The following is a 26,308-nucleotide window of genomic DNA, read 5'->3' as shown; positions in this document are numbered from 1 at the left end:
TTAAATATCTAATATATATCTGGTAATATTGTAAGCAACATTTCCGTGTCTGAAGATCGAGATCGCGATAATGTCCCATAGCTCCATACCTAATCGTTTTGATTACATTATCGAAACTCTGGCGTTCATCACGGTGGTCTCGTTCCCCGCGACAGCAGTCGTTCCTGAGCAAAGATCGAAGCGTTCGTAAAAGATATAATAAACATCGGCAGAACTGTCAGAACAAATCGAAATATTCAGTGTTTCCAAAAGTGTGTAACTGGCCCTGTCACAAGTACTTGTACTTTATTGGGATTCTTTAGTAAAATCAATAAATTGAAATATCAGATGAACCCACAACAGACTTTGATGTTTTTATCAAAGATAACCCTTATACAGTTTCTATTTAGGGTGTGTTTGTCTGCGCATGCGTCAAGTGCAAGTTTCAGGTGTAAGTGTAGTCGAACATAGTATGTATGCATAGTTGGTTATTAGAACCATTGTGTAGACATGTTTGTGTATGGGGGGAACAACATTTATGACAGGGATAGGCATTATATTTAATTATGTTTCATATATAAAGCCATGTATTAACTGTTCAGTTTTATGGGAACGCTGCAATCAGCAATTCTTCACCTATTTGGACCAGACAATCCAGTGATTGATATTGCGAACAACTATCCTCCCCGCTGGGCTACACGGACACGCACTGAACCAAGTGACCAAACCTGACAAATGACCCATAAAGTCGTTCCTAGAGCTAGCTTGAGATCACTTGGAACTATTAATTCGGGTGTTTCTTTAGGGACTGGCTGAATGTTCCATGTTTGCCAATATATACAGACTCAAATTGTTCACAGCCTAGTGAATCGCAACTTTGAACAGTATCAGTTATATAACAATGTCATAGACTCAGTTTGTGTTGGAAGTAAAGTCTGAAATTATGTAGATGTTAGACGTCTACCACATTGAGGAAATCCTTAATTGCTAATATGGCACTGGCAAAGCTAGAAACATTATCACCGCAAATCTTAGATTCCAGGCGACAAGGTTTATTTTAGGACACATTGCTCAGAGTATATCAGATTCTGCTCATGTCCATTAGTCTGTACCCTTAGCACCCATCGCATTAATGTGTCACTTGTAGCTCAAGTTTGAAATACTGATTGTCTAACACTGTCATAGTTCTCTGCAAACAAATCTGGACTACAGTTTTGGGTTCAGTGAGTTGGCTTTGACCTTGTTGTGACACTACATGTATGACCATATTTTGCTAACAAATCTTTACGAAAACAGTCGCGTATATATTTCAACATCCGCATATTTAAAACAATATGAACCATACTACTCGGAAGATGGACAGGAATGTCTTCCGTCAAGATCTGAAAGAGTCCAATCTTGTACACAGTGATTCAACTGACCTGGACGAGTTGTGTGATCGTTACAATATAACTCTATCGTCTTGGCTTGAAAAGTACGCTCCTGTCACAGTGAAACAGGTTTCAGTTAAGAAATCATCTTCATGGTCGGTGACGAGATTCTTCAGGCAAAGAGTGCTAGGCGACGCGCAGAAACGTTGTGGAGGAAAACCAAGTTGGAGATTCACAGGCAGATACACTGTTTCGAGAGAAACAATGTCACTAAGGCTATCCGATTAGCTAAATCTAGGTATTGCTTGAATAAGATAACAGAATCTGCCACCAAACTCAGGTGTACTTTATGACTTTCTATTTTCTTTATTGGGCGAGACCAAGGATAGTACACTCCCAAAGTCAGGGGATTCCATGGATTTGTCAAACACTTTCAGTCGTTATTTTGTTGAGAAAATAGAGAAGATTAGGACATCTCTAGACCCGCAGTCATGTGTTACACCTGAATTATCACAAAAATTCCAAGGTGAACATATTGCCTCTTTCAAATTATTCACAGATGCTGAGATTTTGCATATCATCAAAACCTCTAAACCCACAACTTGTACACTGGATCATGTTCCCACAAAGCTGATTTTTGACTATATTGATATTATTTTGCCTGTCATGACCAGACTGGTTAATCTCAGCTTGTCAACTGGCAGTGTACCAGCGGCCTTCAAGGAAGCGGTTGTCAAGCCCTTACTGAAGAAGTCAAACTCGGATAGTGCATCTGTGGAAAACTATAGACCAGTGCCAAATCTCCCATTCTTATCTAAGGTACTTCAGAAGGCTGTAAAGTGCAGGTTATCTGTTCATCTTCTTCAAAATGACCTCTTTGACAAGTATCAATCTGCTTATAGAGCTTCCAACAGTACGGAAACAGCTCTGCTACGTATCATGAATGACATTCAAAATGCTGCGGACAATGGCCAAATTGGTCTCCTTGTACTATTAGATTTGTCTGCGGCGTTCGATACAATCGACCATCCAACATTGACACACCAGCTTGAATATCAGTTTGGAATAACCGGTGTAGCCCTGGGATGGTTCACATCATATCTCTCTGATAGATGTCAAACAGTACAGATATCCAGTGTGTCTTCCCAAAGAGAGTTTCTATTATTCGGTGTACCCCAAGGAGACGTGCTTGGTCCTTTCTTGTTCACGCTGTACATTAAGGCTCTTGGTGATTCTATCGAGGCGCAAGGTGTTGATCATCATGGCTACGCAGACGACATGCAACTTCTGAGAACATTTGCAGTTAGAGACTCCCAGAATGCTATCTCCCATCTAGAGGAGTGTACTATTACCATCAAGTCCTGGCTGACTTGTAACAAACTGAAGATGAATGATGGAAAAACTGAAGCAATCATTGTTGGACAAAAACAGAAAATACATCCTTTTGGAGACAGGGACATTTCTTTTGGTAATGCCAACATACCGTTTTCTTCTACTGTCAAAAAAACCTTGGTGTTCTGATTGACTCTGATCTGCAAATGGAGAGCCAGGTTGCCAACACTTGCAGAAGCTGCTATCACCATCTTCGCAACATTGGTCACATTCGACAAATGCTCTCCAGAGAAGCCACTTGTGTCCTTGTACGCTCGTTAGTCCAATCACGTTTCGACTACTGCAACAGTCTGTATTATGGCTTGCCAGAGAGACTTCTCACAAAGCTGCAGAAGGTGCAGAACAATGGTGCAAGGATCATCAGCAGAACAAAGAAGCGCTCTCACATCACACCTGCCTTGAAGTCCTTGCATTGGCTGCCAGTACGAGCAAGAATAGAATTTAAGACTCTCACACTTGCTTATCAGTGCTTTCACTCAACTGAGCCAAGTTATCTAACTGACCTACTCTCCAAGCACAGTCGTGTGAGAACATTAAGATCAGGAAATCTTCATCTTCTGAAGATGGCCAAAACGCCATCTGAAGTCATTTGGCTACCGCTCTTTCAGCTATGCTGCTCCTTTTCCCTGGAACTCTATTCCTCATGATATTAGACTGTCACCAACCCTAGACAACTTCAAATCTCATTTAAAGACATTCCTTTTCCGAAAATACTATCACTGCTACATTTCTGCGTTCCTACTCATTTTAAATGCCATGTATACACTCATCATAGCGCTTAGAGCAGACACTTAGTGCCTGGAGTATTTTAGCGCTTTATAAATCCACTAATTATTATTTTTACACTAGTTTCAATTCGTTTCTAGTTTCACATCTGTTGGTCACGGGTGAAACCAGTACTCATTCGCCACCACTCGCCCCTTCCCGTAAGCTATTCGGCTTGTCCCGGAATTACGCGAGTGGGTCACCAATGTCCTTCCGGGACAAGCCAAATAAAGGTGGTTTTTTTTACAAATTTGATTTGCATATTCAATGAAACAAATCCCATTTGTGATTATTGAACCCTTTTCAGAAATATAATTGGAAACATAAGGTGAATATCTGGTAATAATTACGTCAGAATATGTCTTTAACAAATATGTTTTTTCTTACTTTTAGTTGTACCAAGGAGGTTTAATAATTAGAATAAATAGCAAAAACAAAAACAGCAATACAATGTATGAGTACTCCGGTGATATTAAGTACTATTGGGATCAAACAGGAATAGAGTTGTCGTTCCTGTTTGAAGTAGTTCTGATGTTCCTACGCCAATATGAAATCCTTCCAGAGGGGCACGAGTCGCTAATCGGCTTGTCCCGGAATAACACGAGTTGGTCACGAATGAACAAGCATTGAGAGGGGGACGAGTCTTCTTGCAGGTTACGGAAAGGGGCCAGAGGCCTCAATCCACTTATGGTGTCACTGTGTCCCCCCTTTTTCATTGTTGTACACATTCTGACAATATTAATGTCATGCATTTCATCGTTAAATGAAACTAGAAAAATACGAAGTAACTACTCCAGAACAACTCACATAATATCGAGAATTTCAAGAACTGCAGAACCATATCGAGAATTTAAAGACTGACTGAGTTTGGTTTTATGCCGCTTTTAGCAATATTCCAGCAACATCACGGCGGGGGACACCAGAAATGGGCTTCACACATTGTACCCATGTGGGGAATCGAAGCTGGGTCTTCGGCGTGACGAGCGAACGCTTTAACCACTAAGCTACGCCACCGCCCCCAGAATTTCAAGAACTACAGAACCATATGTGACATGTTATGAACAATTGTTTAAAAAGAGAAATGCATTAACTTTCTTTTTATATAGTGGCACAGTTACAAAACTATTACTCCTTGGAATGATTTATTCGTTCGATAATTCCACTTGTACCTACCGTAGATAATAGACAGTCATGCATCTGATTGTGAGAACCGTCTCTCGGACGCTTCACTGGCTTGGGACAACATCTTGTTTAACAAAGTCAAAAACGGTTACATTTGTTCATATTTCAAGTGTTTTACGTTTCCAAATATTACACGGAAGCTCTCATTTCTGAGTTTCTGATGTTGTGAACACAATAATGGTCTTCATCCCTAGCGGTTGTTGACATGTCTGAACAGATCACAACTCATCTATATCGTCTTTTGCCTTATAACAAGAAATCTTAGTCCAGGAATGTAGTGTATTATCTTGTTACAACCCTTTCCTTTCATACAGCGCTAGTACCCCGCCAGTGACAATATATAGAGAGATTACTACACGAGGTCTCATTACATACGAATCATACGAAACGAGTGTCCTTCCTATGGTATTTGACCGAGGGAAAGCGAAATTATTATCCACGTCTTACATGCATTAAACTGACAAAATGGCGTATTTTTGTTAATATTTTTGTTTTAAACCGAAACCGGTTTCATAAAGAGGTTGCGGAAGAGTTTTGTACTGTAGTACAATATTTACATTACGTCACACTGTAATGACGTCACAGCCTTGGAAACCGACGTCACGATTCATGTCAGTTGTCATCGCCTCGTACAGCCTCCTACAGTAAACTACTCCGTAGCACCCCGTTTCTTGGTTTGCAGTTGCTTCATTCGGCGGATATAATGTCTCAGTTCGACTCACAATTAATCAGCGACACGGCAACGTTCGGGATGTTTACATTCCCACAATGCATTTAAGTTGTAGAATGAATGAATTCACGTGTTTGTTATGAATGAACAAATAGTTCCGCCACAACGTGACCTAACTGAGAGGTCATCGGTTATCCAATCAAATCGTTAGAATCTCAGGTCAAGTCGTTACGACACAGGTCAACGCGATACGACACTCGTGTGACGTACGAGATTAGTATGCAACTACCCATACATTGACCACGTGGGTAATAAACATCGTTCTTTCATTACTGTCACTTTCACTTTCCCGTGAAATGTTTTTATTAAACTTGTCGACTAACTGAATACTATCGTATCCTGGCGTTTATGACAAGATGACGTCCACCATCTGTGTTTCTTTCCAACCCCTGTGTCCGTGTCGTGGCAACCACAAGGCTATCTGACGGGGTGCATTGTGCACTAAGAATTATGACTAAGAAATATAGCTGTTTCTGGCCACATGCATGATCAATACTTAAAGGGTTTCATAACCACATCTACACCAGTCGCTTTTACAACACACTGCAGTCTCACAAAATGTTGTTGCTCTTCCTCCGCAATGTTCATCCCACGGGGATGTCATCACACTCCAGGCTGTCGCTTCAAGTCAGTTACTGTATCATGTAGTGCAACCAGCTTGGTAAACAGAGTACTTCATGGCTTGTCGTTGCTTCAATGTGCTGATGTTGTTTATTGACCAAAAAAAATCCAGCATGTCATAGCAACAAGCGACTCTTATCGACTAACGCCAGCTATGTCTACATTGCAACTGGGCACCACAAGGCGCATGTGGAATGTTCCGAGACAAGCGTCCTCGTTATTTACTCTAAAGTAAACTGTAATTAAGCTGTATCATATTATTCTACTTCCCCTTGAAGGCCGGGGGGTATTTAATTACATCGTGCTTCACTAATGGGTAGCGCCATTTTGGTTTGTTTAAAATGTGTCAAATGAAGTGAGAGTCAAATGAAGTGAGAGTCATTACGTTTGAAAGTTTTAACACATTGCCAGTAACGTTGTGAAACATGTTCCTTATAAAAACACTTTTTGCAATATTAACTTTTTATTAAATCAAAATGCTTTGGCGAAATAAACATATCACACTCGCTAAATTGTTAAATAGTATGATCTCCTTTGGTTTAGTTGGTGAGACGGTAAGAGGTTGAGGCTTCTTGGTGTGTACAGTCCTAGCTGAGGAATCTAGCTTCTTGTTGTTGTTGCTAGTCTGTACAGACTCAGTACAGAAACCTCTATCTAATATTGCACCCTTCAAACTAGCCAGCTCTTACCGAAAAGTAGATGCTGCTTTGGTTATCCTCCAACCGCAACATGTTCATATTCACCTTCCCACCCTTCTCAACAACCAGCACCCCCAACCCCCCACCCCTATCAAAATTCGCGTTGAAGACTGAGCAGAACAAACAGTTGCTGTAAAATTCACGATATTTGCGTGCCGATCAACAGACGTTTTTTCGAGATGATATTTTTGCGACTTGTCTAATTGCCTAATAAATTGCAACTGAAAGTTTTACCTAAAGGAAATTCAATCACATATTAAAGGTTGCCGCTAATCTTGAACTTAGCTCAATAGAGTACTTCCGTGTGCATGCAGTCAGTGATGTTTTCCTAACAACAGCAATTAGTATTCCCCCAAGTTGTTGTCATTGCTTCAGTGATGTATGTAAGTAAAACACAAATATTATGGATGACAACTTCTTCTTTAGTGTATATCAGACCGCCTCCGTGGTGTAGTGGTTAGAGCGTCCGCCCGGAGAGCGGAAGGTCGCGGTTTTGATCCCCAACCGCTTCATACCAAAAGACGTTAAAATATGGTACTTGTTGGTCACTGCCTGGCGCTCGGCATTAATGGGTACAACAAGGACTTGTCGGCTCGGAGTCAGTATAATGTGTCTGAGTGGGGTATCCATGCTTCACTGCGGCATGGTATCTCAGTGGCCTAGCACTATAAAACCAGCTTCAGGCTGGGCTAGTACAAGCAGCCGCACATACACATACACACGCATGCACGTCGTCATATGAGCGAAATATTCTCAAGCACGACGTTAAACCCAATTCCACCACTACTTTATTGTATATCACAACGTTTCTGGGCTATTCCTTGCCCCTTCGTCAGGTGAATTGTAACAAACAACATACATAAATGAATATATATACTAAAAGTACAAGAAGCCAGTGTTGCATGTATATTGCATAATTGATATTGCATAATTGATGTATTGTCTAGATTTGTTGTTGATTATATAAAATGGTGAATAACAACGAGATAATGAGATTGTTTATTGCGTTTGACCAGCAAATTGCGACATGATATTTTTCATTCATAGTATCACTCCTTGATGCTTTTGTGTGCTGTACCTCCTCAAACCAACAACCATCGTCCCCAACTTAGGATAATCTCTCAAGCATTATCTCTACATTAGCCAGAAAATCAAAGAACGTATGCTGGACAAATCTACAAGAAGAAACTGAACAACCGAAGAAAGTCTTTGTAGCCCTAAACCACTATCCATCCCAAACAGTCAACAGAGACATGGCAGCAACTCATTCGTGATACTCGTGTTATTCCGGGACAAGCCGATTAGCGACTCGTGCCCCTCTGGAAGGATTTCATATTGGCGTAGGAACATCAGAACTACAACTCTATTCCTGTTTGATCCCAATGGTACTTAATATCACCGAAGTACTCATACATTGTATTGCTGTTTTTGTTTTAGCTATTTATTCTAATTATTAAACCTCCTTGGTACAACTAAAAGAAAGAAAAAAACATATTTTTTAAAGACATATTCTGAAGTAATTATTACCAGATATTCACCTTATATTTCCAATTATATTTCTGAAAAGGGTTCAATAATCACAAATGGGATTTGTTTCATTGAATATGCAAATCAAATTTGTAAAGAAAAACCGCCACATTAAATCCCAAAGCAGAAACTCAAAAAATGACTTTTATAATATTTCTCAAACTGGGCATACGTGTAACCTTGCTGTCATACCACAAGTGGAATTTTAACTGAATTCGCTGAAAAATGACTACAAGACACATTCTTGTGGTGAATGACCACAAGAAGGTCAGACTAAAATATTCCCAGAGAATTGAAATATATGCCCAATGTAAAAGATTAAAGTTGATTAGTTACATACATATATAATATTATTGTTTTGAAACTCGTAGAGATATACATGTAATTACATTTCCTAAAACTGTTAACAGCGCACGTACAATCTCCATAGCAAGCCCGCAAGATCGTCAGAAACACCCTCAGCTGGACCCATGAGAGCCGTTATGTCAACAAACGCACTTGCGTGTATTTGAATCTCTCACCGTCAATCGCATGATTCTTATCCAAAACTTCACATTAGACAGCAAAATCCTGTTAGCTAAGTTCTTTGTACTTTCAATATGACGATATATATATTTTCCATGATTTTTTAAACAATGACATAATGCCATAAACGATTTAAGTACTCGGGATTATTTTTACCAAAGCACCGCAGTCATTTACGCGCTTTCTGATTGGTTTGTCGTATTTTCGCACATAACAAGCATCGAGAGGGGGACGGGTCTTCTTGCAGGTTACGGAAAGGTGCGAGTGGTGACGAATGGGCAACAACTCCATCATCTTCCTCCAAAAGACCTCAACCACAATCAACCTCCATCAAGATCTCCATTCCCTACATAGGCAAACCATCACACCACATCAACAGATTCCTGACACAAGCAGCAGACATAAGACTACCTCCTCTTGATCCTCCAACCTCTACAACCTTCTTTTGTCCATGTGTGTCAAAGTAAGTGACGACATAGTGTCGATACGTGGCACACGTGAAATAAACCGTAGAGGTCATAGAGAATACTACACGAGGTCTCATTACATACGAATTATACGAAACGAGTGTCCTTCCTATGGTATCTGACCGAGCGAAAGCGAGGTCAGATAACATAGGAAGGTCACGAGTTTCGTATAATTCGTATGTAATGAGACCGAGTGTGGTATTTTATTTATTACCCACGTCTTACATGCATTAAATTGACAAAATAACGTAGTTTCGTTAATATTTTGGTTTCAAACCGAAACCGGTTTCATAAAGAGGTTGCGGAAGAGTTTTGTACTGTAGTACAATATTTGCATGACGTCACTGTAATGACGTCACTGCCTTGGTAACCGACGTCACGATGCATGTCAGTTGTCTTCGCCTCGTACAGCCTCCTACAGTAAACTACTCCGTAGCACCCCGTTTCTTGGTTTGCAGTTGCTTCATTCGGCTAACATCACTGGTGGAAACATTGCGTTTACGTTTTTCGACGGGTATAATGTCTCAGTTCGACTCACAATAAAACAGCGACACGGCAACGTTCGCGATGTTTACATTCCCACAATGCATTTAGATCTAGTTGTAGAATGAATGGATCCACGTGTTTGTTATGAATGAAAAAGTAGTTCCGTCACAACATGACCTAACTGAGAGGTCATCGGTTATCCAATCAAATCGTTAGAATCTCAGGTCAAGTCGTTACGACACAGGTCAACGCGATACGACACACGTGTGACGTACGAGATTAGTATGCAACTCCCATACGTTGACCACGTGGGTAATAAATTTCAATAGCGACTTGAGTCAATCACGTGACATCGGAATGCGGGACTACTTTTCTCATTCATAAAATTTTACTACCGATACAATGTTCACTATGTGACAGGATGAAATGTTTGTATATATTTAGTGTTTTTATTCGTTAGTATTAACTGAATTAAATATTCAGTTTAGTGTATTTTAAACATTATATACTTCACTCTTCAGCTTCTCTTAACCCCTCTCTCAGCTTACTGCATGAGTTTTCTGTCTCAGCCACATTCACCTAAAGCACTGCCACACAATAGCCTGCCCAAGCACGCCACTTACTGTCCCTTTGTCGTAAACCTTGTTAGCTTACTGTCCCCTGTTTTAAGGTTTAAAGTTTATTATCAGTTCAGAACGTTTCAACTGTCAACTGGTCACAAGGCATTTGTGGATTTTGAAGCTCACACGTTTTGACTTATAGGAGCTCTTGAGATCATTTCCGAAGGTTAGTCTATTACCATACTTTTTGTAGTTTGTACAGACTCATTGGATGTATACGCGTATTGTGTTTATGCGTTGATAATTTGGCTGCTTTGTCATATTGTAAATATTGAGTAGTTTGTGGTAACTAGTTGTGTTGCAAAATGTAATGCATTATAAGTCTAATTATTTACAAACGGTAAATAATTCAATAATTCAGTAAGCTATTTATCAGTGTTAAACTTAATCTTTAAGTACTATACAGTTGCCGTATGGATGTGTAAATGTATGAATGTATAATGTGTAAATGTATGAATGTATGAATGTATAATGTGTAAATGTAAGAATGAAACAGGGATTTACCATTATATATATTTTAAATGTTTCTCATTAATCAACAATAACTAAACGTATTTGTTGTATTGTTATTGCTGTCATTTGATTAGTCTGCACAGTGTGTATATATGTTTCATTTATTCGTGCAGATGTAGGTGTATTGCTCGTGAAGATGTCGGTGTGTACTGACTATACCCAGGTCCACACACTTGGTGGGTTTATTATATTTAATATATTGTGTAATATCTACGTGATAAGAAATGTTTGTTTCCCTGTATGATATGTATATGCCTATCTATGTATGAATTAAAGTATAAATGGAATGTGTCATCAATGAAATATTGAGGCAATGTATATGGAATAGATTAGCAATAATGATATTTTGTAAATGGTTATATTTAAAGATATTAATGATTGATATTATCTATCAGCATATGTTTATGTTTTGTCTTAAGAATGTTTTAATTGTTGCAGGATTTTTTACATGAACTATCAGAAATAAAGGGCCATAATGCGAACGCCACCGTGTCTGTTCTAATGATTGAAACAGTTCCGGTTTCAACTACAACTTAAGTTACTCTCGTTTACTCCGTCTGACACATTTATCAACACTAATAAACACTAGAGTTCAGTAAAACATTACATTTAAAATCGACAGTGTCAGGTTTTACATACATTTATCAGACTTTGACTTTTTTTAAATTGGCGCTAGAGATTCTGTCAGTGGGCAGCGATCTTAACCTTTTGCCGTATTTGTATTCATACGCCTCTAGGCTATATTTAGATCGCCTTCAACATTGGAGTGAGTGAGTTTAGTTTTACGCCGCACTCGGCAATATTCCAGCTATATGGCGTCTGTCTGTAAATAATCGAGTCTGGACCAGACAATCCAGTGACCAAGAGCATGGGCATCGATCTGCGCAATTGGGAACCGATGACATGTGTCAACCAAGTCAGCGAGCCTGACCACCCGATCCCGTTAGTCGCCTCTTACGGCAAGCATGGGTTACTGAAGATCAATATTCTGACCCGGATCTTTACGGGTCTTCAACATTGGAACTGCCGGTAAAATGCTGTTATTTGTTATTAAAGCGCTCTGAATAGTAGGGGGGTGATAAAGAAATTAACACATTTGCGTATAGATGTCAGATTGTATTTACATTTTCAGTCACTCTTGTAAATACAACATGACATTTACGCTCGGGTATTTAGCTTTATTTCCATACCAACACACGAAAGTCATCAACCGTCAACGGCACCACTAATTACAACAACATCACCAACAACAATCCGAAATGTGCTGTTTACGAAATTGACTGCGGTTGTGGACAGAGCTACATAGGCGAAATATTGCACCCAACAACGCCTCGGCGAAAGAACATCTTATTTTCTTGACTAATTCCGACATCAAATCAACCATCTCTGATATTATCAAATTAAACCCCAAGCAACAAATTACCTAATCTGATCTAGCAAACTGACTTTAGCACACGCAACCTCACCAAAGCCAAAAAGCCAAACTCACATCAAACGTCATAAGCCCACCATCAACCGAGATCAAGGATATTTCACGCTGTAGCACTGAACATGGAAACCAGAAGTTGTTATGCACGAAGATGAACCTCTTTAAGCGTTAATTCGTGTTATTTGTTCAACTTCTTTTCAAGCAAATGTTGAACTTTGGCATTCAACTTCCGATTCTGTGTCTTGATACAAACTATTGCTCCTGTTATTTACCTTTGTTTCAAACACATGTCTCACTACCACGTCCTTTCTACCTATTTACAAGCCCAAAATGATACTTTTTAAGACATTTCAGTTTCTTAAAATGTCATTTCCATCACTACTGCTCACTCTGTCACCTATGCGCATACATTTAAAATGAAGATCCGATTGTAAACATCCTGATGACATTGCCACAGTTGTAACCACTTAATGGCAAAATTTATTTTTTATTATTTTCATATTGAGGTTCTTGAGAGGCGGTTTGCTGATGACGTTGAGCAAGTTGTGTAATGGCGGTAAGATGACATCCCAATTGTTTAGCTACAGCGTTTGCAGAGCTACCTCTGTGCAACTTTCAAATGACTGTTCCCCTCTGCTCAGTCGTTAGTCAAGGCATCGTTTGTGTGGCGTGTACACCTCCTATCGTCAATCCTGAACTGTTTTTTCATACCAACCTTTACAATGGATAACTCAGGGTGAAATGCATGCTTTCCATCCAGAACCGTCTATGCACGTGCTAAATTTATGGTTTTTGTAGCACTGTTGGTGTGTTTGTGCGAATGGTTCGTATGGACGTGAAATTGCATGGCATCATCTCATCTGGGATCATTACGTCACTTTACCATGAACGTTCCATAAACATGAATACTTACCTTCATGATATTTCATTTTTTCGAAACTTACGGGGTTTTTTTGCTGTTCAGTATATTATGAATGTCAACGTCTTTTTAATGTACAGAGAAAAAGAAGAAAGAAACTTATCTTTTTTTTCGTATCACACACTGTAAAAAATGACAATAAAAATACACAAATATTATGTACAGCGTCCGGCCGATATGGCCTATGAGGGCGTCACATACATATACATAAAAATGAAAAATATCGAAGTTCATACATATACATAAAATGAAAGTTATCTCAAGTGCAAGATCTATGGTTAGAGGGAGAATGTCCTGATAATGAGAAGAAGTAAAATGTACACTGAACTATACGAAATGGTTTTTTGAATTTTCTGTTTAAAAATTGGTAATATCCACCTTTTTCTGGTAATTACCACTTTTTTCTGGTAAATACCACTTTTGAAACTGGTAATTACCACTTTTGAAACTAGTAATTACCACTTTTCCAGGTAATTACCACATTTGAAACTGGTAATTACCACTTTTTTCTGGTAAATATCACTTTTGCAACAAGTAAATTAGAACTTTTAAATTGTACTTATTCTTATTCATATTAATTTTATGCGTTTTACTGCCGTAAACTATTACACTGCAGTTTCTTCCACGGGCGGGTAACAACATTAGTTATTATCCAAAACTGTGTTCCACCGGAGATATTGCCTGTGTGAGATCAAACGATGTCTGCTAGGAGATATCGTTTTGACAATAGATTTCATACAATCCACTAACGTCAATGCATGACTAATAATGCAATGACGTCAAAAACCTGAAGATATCACAATGCTATGACATCGCTACTGTGAAAGTTTAATGGCAGAACTATGTTCAGAGATGTACACTTTATTATTGAAAACTAATGAAGAGTGATTTTTTATGATACTTAGAATCTCACCCTCGTATCTTCTGATATCAAATACACGTATATCAACACTCGTTTATAAAAGTAAAACTATCCTCGACATGCCTCGGATATTTGTAACTTTATCAACTCGTGGTGATATATTTGATATCAAAGGCACTCTGGTGAGATTCTCTATATATTCGATTAAGTTGAAGTATAATCATCAGTCAATCACGAAATGAAAATGCACAAAATAAACTCTAGATTTGGATACGACATTCTTGTCATGAAAAAAAACCTGTAAGCTCTGGATTTTCTTTAATACCGAAGCTGAAAATGTTACATGTAAATCTAGGTATTCTGAAATGATAAAAATATATCTATAGAAGTTATATGCAAACTAAAATGCAACAATCAATACATGGCGTTATTATAAAATGGAAAAACAATTACATAATATTCAGTATGTAAAATGAAAGTTCAATCGTGATATTAAAATATTATTTTAAAACTCATAAAATGAATATGAATAAGAATAAGTACAATTTAAAAGTTATAATTTACTTGTTTCAAAAGTGGTATTTACCAGTTTTAAATGTGGTAATAACCAGAACAAAGTGGTAATTATTATTTTCAAAAGTAATAATTACCAGTATCAAACGTGGTATTTACCAGAAAAATGTGGTAATAACCAGAAAAAAAAGTGGTTATTACTAATTTTAAAACAGAAGATTCAAAAATCATTTTGACCCCTCTGGGCTTTCGTACGTGTGACAATTTGTGTGAAACATGTACTTTACATGTCAATTCCTGTACGCTAGTGTATGATTGCCTGTTTGGACCACATTGCCCTCACAAATCGACCAATAACGATGTGGTTAATGTTCACGTCAGAGCCTGTGTTGCAACAATGTATCCCTGGGTCATGTATGTCTCGTTTTGTACACGTCTCGTTAAGAAAGGTTATTTTTAGTAGTGTCGTCTTTAAAATCACGTCAGAAAACTGAAGTCTTCATACTGCAATCATGAAACGTAAAGCCCAATGTGTTTGGCGCGAACATGTCGGCTGCGTATTTTACACGTGCATTTCCAATAAGAAATGTTTGGACATTTTAAAAATCGCCCATGGATTTAGGTGGAGCTTATGTGTATATAGTTCTCAATTACACTTGTCACTATATCTTTCCTAATGTCGAAGTTACATTTAATACCCAATCGCCTACTCATGTCGAACTCCATGCGTTTTATGTGTGACGAGATCACACATAACTTACATAGCATACATTTTTCTTCGTAAAAAATCCGGTTTTGGTCCCCCGTATGTTATCTGCTTTCCTCCTTTGACGAAGCTACGAATTCCTACAAATTTCTAGGTTTCAATTAGATAAGATCCTTAAATCGAAAAAAAACAACTCAATTTGCGTATTTTTCGAAGTACGGGTTGTCTCAAAGTCCTAAGAAGCCACTTAAATGTGTAAAACTATACTGTCCGGCACCCGCGGCGCAGCCACTAATCCAGAAACTTCTCTCGCGGACAAAGGCGGAAAAAGTCGAGTAAGCTCACTGTTAACGGCTATTGTGCTGCAGAAAGGTCGACGTACTGGCCCTTAGCGAACGACAGCTGCACAACTGACTCGGGAACTTCGCGCTAGATATTTGAAAAAATCGAGACTGGTGCAAGAGTGCAGTTTACCGGGCGCAGCTAACTGTGGCTCTAATTGGCTGAGACGCCGGCTCTCGCTTCACAGATCTCGCGTGCTGGTTAGAGTTAGGGTCAGTTACATCAAGGTTTCTCCTTATCATCTGTATTCCTTTCCGATCCAACATCCCTTCGCGATCTTTAGCGTTGGGCACCACTTGCTACTCAAACATCCCTTTACTATCCTTAGCTTTAGGTACCTCTTCGCGTTAGTTTTGAGGTAGGGTATGGATCAGATAAATCCTTTTACGAATAAATCCAATGCAATTTGAGGAAACAACGTATAGTAATCAACTTTAGAGTTAAGCTTAGAAAATGGCCACCGTGCATACGAGCTTTAAGTGTTAGGGGGCGGTGGGGTAGCTTATTGGTTAAAGCGTTCGCTCGTCACGCCGAAGGCCCGGGTTCGATTCCCCACATCGGTACAATGTGTGAAGCCCATTTCTGGTGTCCCCCGCCGTGATAGTGCCAGAATATTGCTAAATGCGGCGTTTAAGTGTCAGCTGTACCGAGAAGGAATGCTCTAATACCGATATGAATTACCTGAATTTAATTTAAAATTATCTAAATCACATTATGTGTCTTGATACGTGTATGTAATTTTAAAACAAAAACACGTGTTGTCAGCAAATCAAAACATATTTGTAAAATAATATTTTAACAACGCCATAAATTGGCAGAGTTAAGTTGAAATATGCTGAATTATGTAACATGATACTTGTAGACACACTTTGGTTTATTTCCAAACAAAAAACCGTGAGTTTGGAACAAAAAAATTGTTAGGATATGAGACACCAAACGACTGACTGAGTTTGGTGTTACGCCGCTTTTAGCAATATTCCAGAAACATCACGGCGGGGGACACCAGAAATGGGCTTCACACATTGTACCCATGTGGGGATTCGAACCCGTGTCTTCGGCGTGACGAGCCAACGCTTTAACCATTAGGGTACCCCCGGCCCCCGACACCAAACGAGACATAGTTTAAATTTCGTGATGTACCTGTATCTATAGATAAAACAGTGAACTACTGTATGGAATACACACAAATGCAGAGGTGTATTACCATGTGGTCCTTGCCGTCCCTGTTCCCCGTAGTATGTGTCGCTTTAGATCCACGTGGTAACTGTTTCGTCTTTGTGACATCTCTCTCACGGCGTCGCATGTTGCCTGCACTAGGTTCTGGTCTCCGCTGTTGATCATGATGATTAGACTGATGTCGATGATTGTCGCCGAACGGCACACCAACATCTCTCAACATGCGTAGGAAGTCGTTCACTTTCAATATCTCGGACTCCGAATACAGTGACATCAATAATGACGAAAAATGTAATCCCTTATTCCGCCTGGAAATTGTTACTGTCCTGTTACCATGGTTATGTCCATCTTCCACAGCACCCGTAGAGCCATTATTGTCGGATGTAAAAGTTCCGTTTAATACGGGCAGACGTGTGCTGTGTGAGACAGCGCAACAGCACAGACACGCTACTAGGAGACCCCGCATGGTCTTAGCGTTACCTTTATAATCCATGTGATCACAAGCCAATATAACCGTCCTCTACTTGCTTCGCTTTCATTCATATGTTGTCAGTTTCACTCTGATAACACTATCGCATTAACCATGTATATCTCGGAGTAATGAGCATCAAAACGTGAATACCATGTGAATCACACCAGTCTAGACTGGTTCCCCTTCCCTGTTGAACTGTGAAGCACGGATGTACAATCCATTCTTGCGATTGGTTGTTATAAATAGAAACGTTCACAGTCGACTGTATTGTGTTAATATTGTTTGTTATTTCATGAAATAAATTAGTATGACAAATATAATAATGTTTAAGATGGAACTGTGACAACATACTAAAAACGCTGGTATTTGAAACGAGGTTCAGTGCAGTCTATGCTTCACGTAAAGGTCAACTCAGTGCAAGCCTAGCCTAGTCTAGTCCACACAATGGCAGGCCCGTACGCGGTTCTGTGAGACGAATGGCATGGGGTTTTATACTGGTGGGAAACGGGACAGGATAATCCTGATTCTCTGACAGGATAAAATGTCAGTGGTCATTATCTTTGAAAAATAAATATGTTTCAAACAGTTATTTTAAACCACTCATTTTGAAATCTCTTGTGCAATAAATGTGACATATTAGATATTAAAAGATTTTCTTTTTTAATATTTCAGCGTTGTAATTGTTTTCCAAGGGTTACTTCTTTACCGAAAATTAGCAAAATGGGTGTACAGCTACTGTATCTCGCCGTTGTTTATGAGACAGGAATTATGCTTCTTATTGACATGGGGCACAGGTGAATTTCTACTAATGTGACTATAAAAATACCACATGCACATTGTATTCAAGAGGACAATTTCCTAGATGTCTGATTTCAAACTATGAAAAATACTGAAGTAGACTTGAAAACTTTCTCCATGGTTAATTGAGTTGTACCCTGGTCTGAACCTACTTGACTGTATCAAGGCTTACATGGCTGTATCAATGCTTATATGGCTGTATCAAGGCTTACATGGCTGTATCAAGGCTTACAGTGCTAAGGCCTACTATACTGTATCAAGGCCTACGTGGATGTATCAGGGCCTGCATGGGTGTATCAAGGCCTACATGGGTGTATCAAGGCCTACAAGGCTGTATCAAGGCCTACATGGCTGTATCAAGGCCTACATGGCTGTATCAAGGCCTACATGGGTGTATCAAGGCCTACATTGGTGTATCAAGGCAAACTATCCTGTATCAAGGCCTGCTTGGCTGTATCAAGGCCTACATGGCTGTATCTAGGCCAACTTGGCTGTATCAAGGCCACCTTGGCTGTATCAAGGCCTATTATGCTGTATCAAGGCCTGCTTGGTTGTATGAAGGCCTACGTGGCTGTATCAAGGCCTACATGGCTGTATCACTACCTTCCTGGCTGTATCAAGGCCTACATGGTTGTATCAAGGACAACTTGTCTGTATGAAGGCCTTTGTGGCTATATGAAGGCCTACTTGCCTGTATCAAGGCCTACATGGCGGTTTAATGCCTACTTTTCTGTATCAAGGCCTACATGGCTGTATCAATGCCTACATGGCTGTATCAAGGCCTACTTGGCTGTATCAAGGCCTTCATGGCTGTACCAAGGCCTACATGGCTGTATCAAGGCCCACATGGCTGTATCAAGGCCTACATGGCTGTATCAAGGCCAACATGTCTGTATGAATGCCTACATGTATATATCAAGGCCAACTTGTCTGTATGAATGCATATGTGGCTGTATGAAGGCCGACTTGTCTGTATGAGGGCCTATATTGGTGTATCAAGGCCTACATGGGTGTATCAAGGCAAACTATCCTGTATCAAGACCTGCTTGGCTGTATCAAGGCCTACATGGCTGTATCTAGGCCAACCTTGCTGTATCAAGGCCACCTTGGCTGTATCAAGGCCTATTATTCTGTATCAAGGCCTGCTTGGTTGTATGAAGGCCTACGTGGCTGTATCAAGGCCTACATGGCTGTATCACTACCTTCCTGGCTGTATCAAGGCCTACATGGTTGTATCAAGGACAACTTGTCTGTATGAAGGCCTATGTGGCTTTATGAAGGCCTACTTGTCTGTATCAAGGCCTACATGGCTGTATAAATGCCTACTTTTCTGTATCAAGGCCTTCATGGCTGTACCAAGGCCCACATGGCTGTATCAAGGCCCACTTGGCTGTATCAACGCCTACTTGGCTGTATCAAGGCCAACATGTCTGTATGAAGGCCTACATGTATATATCAAGGCCAACTTGTCTGTATCAAGGACTTGTCTGTATGAATGCCTATGTGGCTGTATGAAGGCCTACTTGTCTGTATGAGGGCCTACATGTATATATCAAGGCCTACATGGCTGTATCAAAGCCCACATGGCTGTATCAAGGCCTACATGGCTGTATCAAGGCCTACATGGCTGTATCACGACCTTCTTGGCTGCATCAATGCCTACATGGCTGCATTAAGGCCCGCTTGTCTGAATCAAGGCCTACTTGTCTCTCTCAAGGCCTACTTAGCTGTATCAAGGCCCACTTGGCTGTATCAAGGCCTACATGGCTGTTTCAATGCCTACTGGGGATACCATGCACTAAGTCATGAAACGCATGACAAATGCCATAACTCGGTAACAAATAGTAACCGGTTTCCATTTTCAAACTCCATCAGGCATTCGTGTCCCTATCTATTACGGTTTCTGAGAAAATCTGCCCCATCATCTCGGATGGACAGACCTCAAACCAATATCCCCCTCCCACTAGTGGTGGGGGATAATAATCAGAGGAAGTCAGAGATTCAAACCCACGACCATAGAATCCTGCCATGCCTAAGGGACAGCACTCTGCACAGCAAACTGTGATGCTTCAGATGGAGATTCTACTGGTGACCCAACATTAGTGGAAATTAGAATGAGTAAGTGGATGTTGTTCTTCAGCTACATTGCAGTGTTATTACAAGTAAACAAGTACTGTGCAAACAGTGCTTGACAGCTACAAAAACAATCCATAAACTGCTTGCAGCATTAATCATTCAGTGAAATTCCAAATAAGATATTTCAGTGTCATAAATTGTTTTCCTAACAATATTGTATACTGAATGTTAGTACGATGGGTGTTTATCTAGGTTAAACTGGTCAAACCAATGCTCTTATAATAAGAGGAAGTAAGAGATTCCAGGCCAGGCCATAGGATCGCAAACATACCTCAGGGACACAGCTCTGATCCATGTGTGTTAACCGGGATCTGTCCATCTACCTTGTTGTACAGTATATTCTACTCACATGAAATGGTAATTGTACTCAAATGAAAAATGCAGGTGTTTTTTTGCAACTTAAATGAGTAGTTTATTCCTTCTGTTTAACTGGTCTGTATGACACAGCTGGGTTAAGGAGTATTGCCATTTGAAGCAGATTTTTTAAGTACATTGTACCCATATAGGTAATCGAACCCAGGCCTTCAGCATGACTAGCGAATGCTTTAACCACTGGGCCACCACACCGCCCCCAGAGTTTTAGGAATGAGTAGGAGTTTGTGACAAATTCAAATAGTACTCAAGTTGACAGAATTTCACCTTGATATGTGTTGAAAGCATTAGAAGTTTACCACAGTGAAACCACATGGGTTTGGAACATAACGTAACCAGGAGTTGAATGAGTGAGTGAGTTAGTTTAGTTTTACACCACTTTTAGCAAATTTCAGCAATATGACAGCGAGGGACACCAGAAATAGGCATCACATATTGTGCCCATGTGGGGAATCGAACCCGGGTCTTCAGCGTCATGAGAAAAACACCTTGACCACTAGGCTACCCCACTGCCCCAACCAGGAGTTGAAGCACAAGCATTAATGAATATTAGTTAAGGTCAAGGTTGTCTGAAACAACAGCAGCCTGATCTGTGGCCTAACATGTCAGCATCACCGACTGTCATCACTGCAGTTTATCAACAACAAGAGAGGCAGTTGAGTGGACAGTATTATATTTACATATGTACAAGCACAAATAAATAGGTATGACACAAAAACATCAAGCACATTTAAGGTGAATCAGAACAGTGGTTCACAATGAAAGACTAGTCCATACATACTGACTCCATTACCTCCGAGCCAGGCACAGTGTTCATGTTCTCTCATCATGCAACATGAAATTACGGCTACAGATAGGTCAACTTCCATCACAGTTGCAAACTTATTTGATCAAAGGCGAAAACATTGTATCACAAGCATCGTCAGTATTACATGCAATTATAAACATTTGTAGAGGGCAGGAATTGTTTTGGTTTAAAGGGAAATAAAAACAAAATACTAGAGTTCGGGAGAGGACAAATGATAAAAATACATAGTATAATCAACAAACATACCACCACCTTCATCCACAGAAATCACAGTGATTCATATAACAAACTTTTCAAACCCACTTTAATTCCCACTTGAATGAAATCATATTTTTTTAATTACTTTCTTGTAACATTTTATAATAATCTATGTACAAATAATACCTTGGTAACAAAGCACTATTATTAGCTTGGTACCCATGAAGTGCAGCCTACAAGATGACCAAGTTCCTGCCTCTTCTTGAAACTACAGCAGTGCATTGGCTATATGGTCAGCACAACGCATCTACTAATCGTGTTTGACATGATTCAACATTTTCTTCTAACCTACCGACACTGAAAACACAGAGGATTATAATTATTATTGTATGTTAAGGATTATTCCAATTGCAACAACCCCTTATTTTGCTCACCGGACCAAAGTCTAAACCCATCATCTGGGCCTCTTCCCTAATTACCAATCTCTCAATTCCGTCTCCCTGATCCCAGGGAATAAATTGACAAAGGACTCCAGTGTTAATGGCCTCAGCTGAAATTAGGCATTGTTCTGAGCGCCATTTGTGTAACATATATTTTATATTTTAAGACAAATATTCAAGTAAGTGATTCTCTTTCAGGAACAGATCTTGCCTAACAGTCTCTGCCACAATTGTCTGAAAGCAAGATGGTACAGACAGGACTTTCAAATAGCCGCTAAGCGAGTGAGTGAGTGTATATGGTTGTATGTCGCTTATGAATATGGATGTTTTGTCTGAGAAATCACTCAGATCTGTTGATTGCAGAAGTAGAACTTACCTCCCTTTTCATCAACAGCATCTTATGATTTCTTTATTACAGAAACTTTAAACAGTCAACTACTTCAACGGTTATTGATTTACTGATCAACATCAAATGTTACTGGGCCTCTTTTACTCTCTATATTCTTTCACCATAAAAAAATATCTCATCTTATAATCCTATTTGTGTGTGGATGTCAAGTGCAGTCTGACCTGATGACTCAACATGATTTGAGGGGACCAAGACGTGAGGGGTTGAAATTCCTCACATTATAACACTCAGCCAGTTCATCCCAGCCTCTTATTACAGAACACGTACTAACTGATCATGCACGAGCTGATGCGGAACAGCCCTGACACAATGTACACACAACTGCATCATAATATATAATCACCTGACAATACTGGCTTTGTTATGGACCAGAACGATCTTCAAGTTCCTTACCTGGGGACCATTCATAATTTATGGCTGGCTGTGTGTGACAATCTGCAGACCTGCTTTGAAGTCTATCCATCATTTTACTGCATGCAACACAATGAGGTCTCCTCAGTGTTAGGTTCACACAAGATAACACTACAAGGCAACCAATCTTGAGGGCACAACCAGGGGCACTCTTTCACAATTTTTCTTGGTTATTAAGCTCATTTGATGTGGTGACTTCATAACAAAAGCACTTTCTGGACAAAATTGGGGAAATGTTTAACTGTCATGATGGTGACAAGAATCTTTGTACATAAGGCCAGTCCAATTTTATTTCTTGTTTTACAGATCCGCCGGTCGGTTTTTTTTTCAAAATAAGAAAAAACATGAAAATTCATTTTCCTCGCTCAAAAAATAAAATCCTCATGTTTTTATTGGCCAAAAATGTAAATTACAAAAACAAAACTTTTTGATTGTCTTTGCCCTATTTACACTTCATAAATTGCAAAAAATATAATACTTTTAGTATTTAAAAGGAATATTACTTTGACTGGTGATTTTTATTTTTTATTTTTTTCCCTCCTGCCTTTAGGTTTTCTGAGGACAAAAATCCATAAAACAAGAAATAAAAGTAGTCTGGCCTAAAAGAGTAGTGCATTAATGACTATACAGAGTTGGGTACAAGACTGGAAGTGATGTCCTCATTATAATGACTATTTGAGTAAGGGTGCAAGAAGGCAAGATTGAACAGTATTCCAGCTATATCACAGCGTACATGCTTAATATGATGCACGTCAAAGATGCTAACTTTATTTGCACATACATAGTGCAACCAAAGAACTATAGGCAAAAACTGGGATTCAAACCCAAATCAGCTGATTTTGACAAACCTCTAACAACCTGGCTACCCTAGTACATCATGACTTAGACAATTACACATTAATGTTGACTACACATTGATGGGGACTAGCACTGGACTTACAGCACCAGACTTACAGCACAAGTCATTAAGTCCAAGAATAAAAATATCCCAAGTTTCAGCAGGAAAATGTACCAACATGTCATGACGGTTTTCCTCAAAATCCCTTAAAGTTACATCAACTGCTGTATATAACAAAGAAAAGTGTTACACCCTGTATCTACCTGTTCCCCTACTCTGTACAGAGAAAGGAATCACATGTTGTATACTGTATATAACACAGAAGCATGGAGTGTATAACACCTTGTATCTACCTGTTCCCCTACCCTGTACAGAGAAAGGAATCACATGTTGTATACAAAATAGTTTGTGTTCGATTATGAGAAAAAGGTGATTGATTGCTTGGTCGTTTGGTCACTGCGACCAATCTTTCACTATTTCAATATATCGGAACACGGCTACTATATATACCTGTTCTCCTACTCTGTACAGAGAAACGATTCACATGCGACATACTGTATATAACACAGAAGCATGGACTGTGTAACACCTTGTATCTACCTGTTCCCCAACCCTATTAAGAGGAAGGAATCACAGGGTGTATACTGTATATAGCACAGAAACATGGAGAGTGTAACACCCTGTATCTACCTGTTCCCCTACCCTGTACAGAGAAAGGAATCACATGCTCTATACTGTATATAACACAGAAGCATAGAGTGTATAACACGTTGTAACTACCTGTTCCCCAACCCTGTACAGAGAAAGGAATCACATGCTCTATACTGTATATAACACAGAAGCATGGAGTGTGTAACACCCTGTATCTACCTGTTCCCATACCCTGTACAGAGAAAGGAATCACATGCTCTATACTGTATATAACACAGAAGCATGGAGTGTGTATACCTTGTATCTACCTCTTCCCCTACCCTGTACAGAGAAAGGAATCACATGTTGTATACTGTATATAACACAGAAGCATGGAGTATGTAACACCTTGTACCAACCTCTTCCCCTACCCTGTACAGAGAAAGGAATCACATGCTTAACACTGTATATAGCACAGAAGCATGGAGTGTATAACACCTTGTATCTACCTGTTCCCCTACCCTGTACAGAGAAAGGAATCACATGTTCTATACTGTATATAACACAGAAGCATGGAGTGTGTAACACCTTGTATCTTCCTGTTCCCCTACCCTGTACAGAGAAAGGAATCACATGCTGTATACTGTATATAACACAGAAGCATGAAGTGTGTAACACCTTGTATCTACCTGCTCCCCTACCCTGTACAGAGAAAGGAATCACATGCTCTATACTGTATATAACACAGAAGCATGGAGTGTATAACACCCGGTATCTACCTGTTCCCCAACCCTATACAGAGAAAGGAATCACATGCTGTATACTGCATATAGCACAGAAGCATGGAGTATGTAACACCTTGTATCAATCTCTTCCCCTACCCTGTACAGAGAAAGGAATCAGATGCTCTATACTGTATATAACACAGAAGCATGGAGTGTGTAACACCCGGTATCTACCTGTTCCCCTACCCTGTACAGAGAAAGGAATCACATGCTGTATACTGTATATAACACAGAAGCATGGAGTGTGTAACACCTTGTATCTACCTGTTCCCCTACCCTGTACAGAGAAAGGAATCACATGCTGTATACTGTATATAACACAGAAGCATGGAGTATGTAACTCCTTGTATCTACCTGTTCTCCTACCCTGTACAGAGAAAGGAATCACATGCTGTATACTGTACATAACACTGAAGCATGGAGCGTATAACACCTTGTATCTACCTGTTCCCATACCCTGTACAGAGAAAGGAATCACATGCTGAATACTGTATATAATACAGAAGCATGGAGTGTATAACACCTTGTATCTACCTGTTCCCCAACCCTATACAGAGAAAGGAATCACATGCTGTATACTGTATATAACACAGAAGCATGGAGTATGTAACACCTTGTATCAACCTCTTCCCCTACCCTGTACAGAGAAAGGAATCACATGCTAAACACTGTATATAGCACAGAAGCATGGAGCATATAACACCTTGTATCTACCTGTTCCCCTACCCTGTACAGAGAAAGGAATCACATGTTCTATACTGTACATAACACAGAAGCATGGAGTGTGTAACACCTTGTATCTACCTGTTCCCCTACCCTGTACAGAGAAAGGAATCACATGCGATATACTGTATATAACACAGAAGCATGGAGTGTGTAACACCCTGTATCTGCCTGTTCCCCTACCCTGCACAGAGGGACGAATCACATGCTCTATACCGTATATAACACAGAAGCATGGAGTGTATAACACCTTGTATCTACCTGTTCCCCTACCCTGTACAGAGAAAGGAATCACATGTTCTATACTGTACATAACACAGAAGCATGGAGTGTGTAACACCTTGTATCTTCCTGTCCCCCTACCCTGTACAGAGAAAGGAATCACATGCTCTATACTGTATAAAACACAGAAGCATGGAGTGTGTAACACCCGGTATCTACCTGTTCCCCTACCCTGTACAGAGAA

General features: G+C 39.7%; 1 protein-coding gene and 1 long non-coding RNA gene across 3 annotated transcripts in view; one reads left to right on the top strand and one right to left on the bottom strand.

The window, feature by feature from the left end:
- The window catches only part of LOC124281383 (zinc transporter ZIP10-like), a 31,274-nt gene extending 13,804 nt beyond the window's left edge, over positions 1–17,470 (bottom strand). For both annotated transcript variants that reach the window (XM_046717420.1, XM_046717421.1), the window contains exon 1: positions 16,851–17,470. In XM_046717420.1, the coding sequence (XP_046573376.1) occupies positions 16,851–17,315 (465 nt within the window). In that variant the 5' untranslated portion in view covers positions 17,316–17,470. The remainder of the gene's footprint in view (positions 1–16,850) is intronic.
- Positions 241–21,641, top strand: LOC124281386. Its single transcript, XR_006899917.1, has 3 exons — positions 241–251; positions 2,478–2,486; positions 21,475–21,641. It is a non-coding gene; the product is annotated as an uncharacterized LOC124281386 (long non-coding RNA).
- The last annotated feature ends 4,667 nt before the right edge of the window (positions 21,642–26,308 follow it).

The sequence above is a fragment of the Haliotis rubra genome, unplaced genomic scaffold (genome assembly GCF_003918875.1).
Source record: "Haliotis rubra isolate DU_JTF1 unplaced genomic scaffold, ASM391887v1 Scf283, whole genome shotgun sequence".
Classification (NCBI taxonomy): domain Eukaryota; kingdom Metazoa; phylum Mollusca; class Gastropoda; order Lepetellida; family Haliotidae; genus Haliotis; species Haliotis rubra.
Note: the sequence above shows the minus strand (reverse complement) of the source record. Positions and strands in the feature narration are given on the sequence as shown.